General features: G+C 58.8%; 1 protein-coding gene across 1 annotated transcript in view; it reads right to left on the bottom strand.

Moving 5' to 3' along the window:
• Nucleotides 1-4,800, bottom strand: part of Snrnp70 (small nuclear ribonucleoprotein U1 subunit 70) — a 16,782-nt gene that overhangs the window by 647 nt on the left and 11,335 nt on the right. Inside the window, exons 8-10 of the mRNA XM_010640889.3 lie at nucleotides 2,130-2,231; nucleotides 425-512; nucleotides 5-315 (exon numbers count right to left, since the gene is read on the bottom strand). Of these exons, the coding sequence (XP_010639191.1) occupies nucleotides 5-315; nucleotides 425-512; nucleotides 2,130-2,231 (501 nt within the window). The remainder of the gene's footprint in view (nucleotides 1-4; nucleotides 316-424; nucleotides 513-2,129; nucleotides 2,232-4,800) is intronic.

The following is a 4,800-nucleotide window of genomic DNA, read 5'->3' as shown; positions in this document are numbered from 1 at the left end:
CCGCCGCCGCTGCCACCACCACCGCCACCACCGCCTCCACCACCTCCACCACCTCCACCTCCACCACCTCCACCACCACGAAGCTCCTCTTTGCGTTCCCGTTCCCGCCGTGCCCGTTCCCGGCTCCGGCTGCTTCGACGCTTCCGGTCTCGGTCCTTGTCCTTGCTTCGCTCCCTGGAACGACGCCGCTCATCCTTGTCGCGGCTCCGTGAGCGCCTCCGCCGGTCCCGAGAGCGGGAGCGTCGTCGTTCCCGCTCCTTGTCTCTCTCTCGGCTCCGCTCTCTACGCTCCCGCTCACGGTCCCGGTCTCGGTCCCTGTGCGGAAGCGGCGAGGGGCCAGGCCTGGATGAGGTGGGCAGTGGTGTGTGGGCAGGGGTCCCCATGTCACCAGCCCGGTCCCAGGAAACTAGTCGCCCAATCTCACCTCTCATCATAGCGGGATGTATCATCACGGCCTGAGTGCCTGATGTTCACATCGGCTCCACCTCTTCTGGTACCACCGAGGCCACCTCCTACGGGCGGGCAAGTGAACATGTGTCAGTGTGGCCAGGGGCAGGGCACCGAGGGACTAGGAGGGCAGAAAAACAAGCACCTCTGGAGGCCAAGAGGCCAACTCCAGTGTCCATCACCTCTGCACTTGTCCTGGGACAGCCGTGTCTCACAGCCTGACGTGGCTTTCACTGGGTACTGGGAACACCCGTGGTAGGAGCCCTGCCCACTGGGTACCGCACAGCCTTAGACCCCCTCTTTCTGCTCACCCTTGCTGAGCAGTCCCTGGCTCTCCAAGGTGAGAACAGACCCACTTCCAGCCCACAACTGTTCCCCACGAGTCCAAACTCCTCACCTGAAGCCGTATTGCCTCGCCAAAGGGCTGGGAAAAGACCCAGATCCACCACGCCCACTTCCCACGAAGGCTACGAGCTCTTGCCCCCGTCATCTCCTGGACTCCCACCACCCTCGCAGTCAGCCATCTGCCCGAACGCCACTTCCTCAGAAGTCCCTCCTGGCCAAACAGCAGCCTTTGCTCCCCAGGGCCCATCAACACCTCTGCTGAGTTTCAAAGCCGCTGTCTATGTGAGGTGATGACCAACTGCATGCACCAGAACGCCAAGCCAGTGCCTGGTGCTGCTTCCTGTCACCAGCACAGGTGAGGCACCTGGCGTACAGAGGCGGATCTGTCAAGGGTATCAACAGGGTGGGATAGGTGCCAACCTTTCACAAGGGGACATTCGGTTATTTGCCCCTGGCAAATTGGCAAGGAAATAGGGCCGGGACCGCCTCCTGCCTGGCCTCAGCCTATCTCAGCAAGAGCTTTCTGTGAAGTTCCACAAAAGGAACAACTTAGCCGGGTGTGGGGGTGCACACTTGTGATCTTAGCACTCAGACTGAACCAAGGCCTTCACAATGATCTCTGGCACTTTTTTGTTTTTGACGTAGGTCTCACTAAGTCACTAAACTGCCCGGGCTAGGTCTGATCTTGCAGTCCTCCTGCTGCAGCCTCCCAGAGTGCTGGGATTACAGGTAAGCAGCAGCTGTGCCCAGGTAGTTTTTTTTTCCTTTGAGACAAGACCTCACTATGCAGTCCAGGATAGTCCTGGAACTTAGGATCCCCCGAAGTGCTGGGATTGCCCACCTGCACCACCATACTTGGTTTCAACACCACTCAGCTCCAAATGTTTCTGAGACTCGCCCCCAAATTGACATTGAGATGATGAATGACAGAGGCTGCCACTGTCTTAGTCTAGACTAGAAACCTAATACACAGCTGGTGACCCGGTGGGTGATTCCTGAGCCAATGAATGGATGAACAAGTGGGCAAAAGTAAGAGCAAAGGACAAGCAGACGAGGAGGTACTGGCTACAAGCCCCACCAAGTCTCCTGGCCAGGCTGGGCACCAGATGCAATGAGCTCAGAGAAGTCACAGGCGATTCCTACTGTTCAAGATGAAGAAAAGCCAGGCCAGTGTGTACCCCTGACCAGTCGCTCTGAGAAGGTGGTCCTAGTGAGATGATGAACTGGAAATTGAGGAGGGCATGAGCAGCAGACAGAAGGCACAAAAGGGTATGGAAAAGAGGAGAGCGAGGCCACAGGGTGCAGAACCTAGGCACTCAGCAGACACAACTGCTCACCCAGCCGCCGAGGCCTCCAGCCCTTCACGGTCCTGCCCCTCTCCACATCCACGAGGACTCTCCTGCCATCGATCTTCTTGCCATCTGCGTGTTTGTAAGCGGCTGCAACAGACGTGGGGAGGGGAGGGGAGGGGAGGAGTCCCCAGAGGTCCTCCAGTCAGGACAGAGCCCCACACTGAAGCGTCCCCACCCCACAGAACACGATCATGGCACACACACACGCACAGCCACCAGACAGCCAGGCACCTGACAGCCAGACTGACCCTCTCCCGACCCAGGGAGGGGCCTGCTCCATCTCAGTGCCTGCTTCCTTCTCAGCGCCCCCATCAGGACTAGAGGTGACACCCACCCAACTACCACTGCACCCTTGGGTGCCAGGCCCTTTTCACTCCCACCCGATGGAGCAGCCCCCTCCTGCCAGGCGGCCAAAGTCGCTGCAAAGAAACTGGAGGTTAACTTAACACTGGACTCTGCTGTGGGGGAGGGGGCTCCCCCACAACCCCAGGCATGCACCCTAAAACATCATGCTGGGGCAGGAGGCCTGATTGGGCCGTTCCATGCCCCAGTTAACACCAGTTTTCTTTTCTTGTATGGTTTCTGTGGGGAGGAGGTCAAGTGGGTAAACAGACATCAGAACAGAAAATAAACCAGAGGGAAATGGGAGAAATCTTCAGAAGATGCCAGGGAGCGGAGAGGCGGGTTATGTGCTCCCAGGGGCCCTGGAAGGGCCCCCCCATCAGGGGAAGTGAAAAGAGGCTAGGGAGACGTGCGGTGCTACTGAAAGTCCCTGCCTTACCTGAGACCACTGACCCTGCTGCCACTGACCCTGCCCCATCTCTCCCTCCCACACCCCAGCTCATTACGTGCCAGACACAGCTCCGGCCTGAGCCCATCAGGGAAGGGTGAGAAGCAGAGAAGGGGCCGGGGAGGGGCCCATAGCTGCTCTCAGGGAGGACACAGCACAGGGCAGGCCCAATGCCCAGCCCGTAATCATGGGGGCTGTCAGGAAGGCCAAAAAAGTTCTGACCCCCTCCCCAGCCCTGGACTAGGGGACTGTCCTCAACCAACCACAATAACCCTGCCCCGCCCCAGCCCGCTCCCCCCCAAATAACAACCAGAGGAAGAGAAAAAGGTGCCATTTACCGATGCCGGCCTTGCGGGTGTCCAAACCGAGCGGGATGGGGGGGGCTCGGCAACTCCTGGGGGCCTGGCGAGGAGGCGGGCTTCCCGGGGGGGGGACACGGGACGCTTACCTGGAGCCCCCAAGCTTACCTGAGTATGCGCACAGACCCCACCCCCACCACCACGGGGTCAGCTAAAGCTACAGGGAGGGGAACCTGGGGGTCCTGGGAGCCCCAAAAGGGAGGAGCCACATCTCCTGCAACACCTGGAGACAGGCTGAGGAAGTGGTAGACCCCACAGAAACTCATGGAGGCAAGAATAACACTGCATCTGGGCGTGGAAAGCATGGGGCCTATCTTGGTGGAATTTGCAAAGATGGCTGGGAGGCCTTGGAACACCTGTCACCCTCACCAATTCCTGATACAGTCACACTCACTAGGCACAGGCCTTCCCCTCTCGGTTCTGGGAATTACTTTCCCACCTCCAACTCCACAGCCCTCCCACCAGCACGGCAGCCCCAAAGCTGAAACACAGGGGACACTCCCCAAGGTCTAGAGGTGCAGTGTTGCCTGTGCTCTGAGGAGGGGCCACTTGGCCCCTGAACCCAGAGAAGGGTAGTGGGGAAGGAGTGCAAGGACCAGGGTCCAGCCAAGCAAAGAGCTCTGCTCGGGTTCAGCATCCCAAACCCAGGAAAGGCCCAACCCAGGAAGAACAGCAAAGAAATGTGTCATTGTGTCCATCTAGGCCTCTCTCTCTCTCTCTGTCTCTTTCCCTCTCTTTCACCTCCAGACAGTGGCAGGTTCTTGATTAAAAACCTACTACACCTTCAGCATTAGCAGTCGGCTTCTTCATCCCTCCCACAGCCCAAGCCCCAGTTCCATGCACTCTGGGGGGCTCCTGACCACCCCTGGAGACGGCCGGATACCACAGCCAGCACCCCCAAGAGGCCTCAACCATAGTAAGGAAGACAGAAGAGGGTACAGCACCTCGAAATTAACCAACGATTCTCCAGGGCCACCACAGTAACGGCCCCACAAAAGGGATGGGGGACAGGAACTGAGAGCTGAAGGGTTCCGCATGGAACCCTGGCCCTCACACCCCACCTGCAATGCTCCTGCACCTCACTGCTGATGTCAGGAAGCCTAGTAAGTGGGGCTGAGTGGAGTTCGTCTGGACAGGCAGCTGCCTTTCCCAGTGAGGTCCACCCAGCCCCCATGGGATCAGCAAGACTACTGGAGAGGATAAGGATCGGGCAGGAAGGACAACGGACACCAAATTAAGGAAAGGGCTGTGGGTGTGGGGAGGCTGAGGGGCCACCAGGGTGGGAACAGGGACTCCTCACTGCTCCTGAACTGCCTGGCTAAGCTGGGCTGGTGTGCGGTGCTGAGTGATCTTACCCATGATACAAACCCTTATACCAACCATACACTGAGGTGTTGTAAGGGGAGCGTAAGCATCAGCTGCAAGCCAGCTGCGTGGTGGCTGCAGTGACAATAAGAACAGTCAATTAATATGGCGGCCCCTGGACACGCCGCAGCCCTGCCCACCC

This window comes from Fukomys damarensis, unplaced genomic scaffold, assembly GCF_012274545.1.
Source record: "Fukomys damarensis isolate Sample0158 unplaced genomic scaffold, DMR_v1.0_HiC HiC_scaffold_19, whole genome shotgun sequence".
Classification (NCBI taxonomy): Eukaryota; Metazoa; Chordata; class Mammalia; order Rodentia; family Bathyergidae; genus Fukomys; species Fukomys damarensis.
The sequence above is the reverse complement of the archived record's forward strand: the minus strand, read 5'-3'. Positions and strand labels throughout refer to the sequence as shown.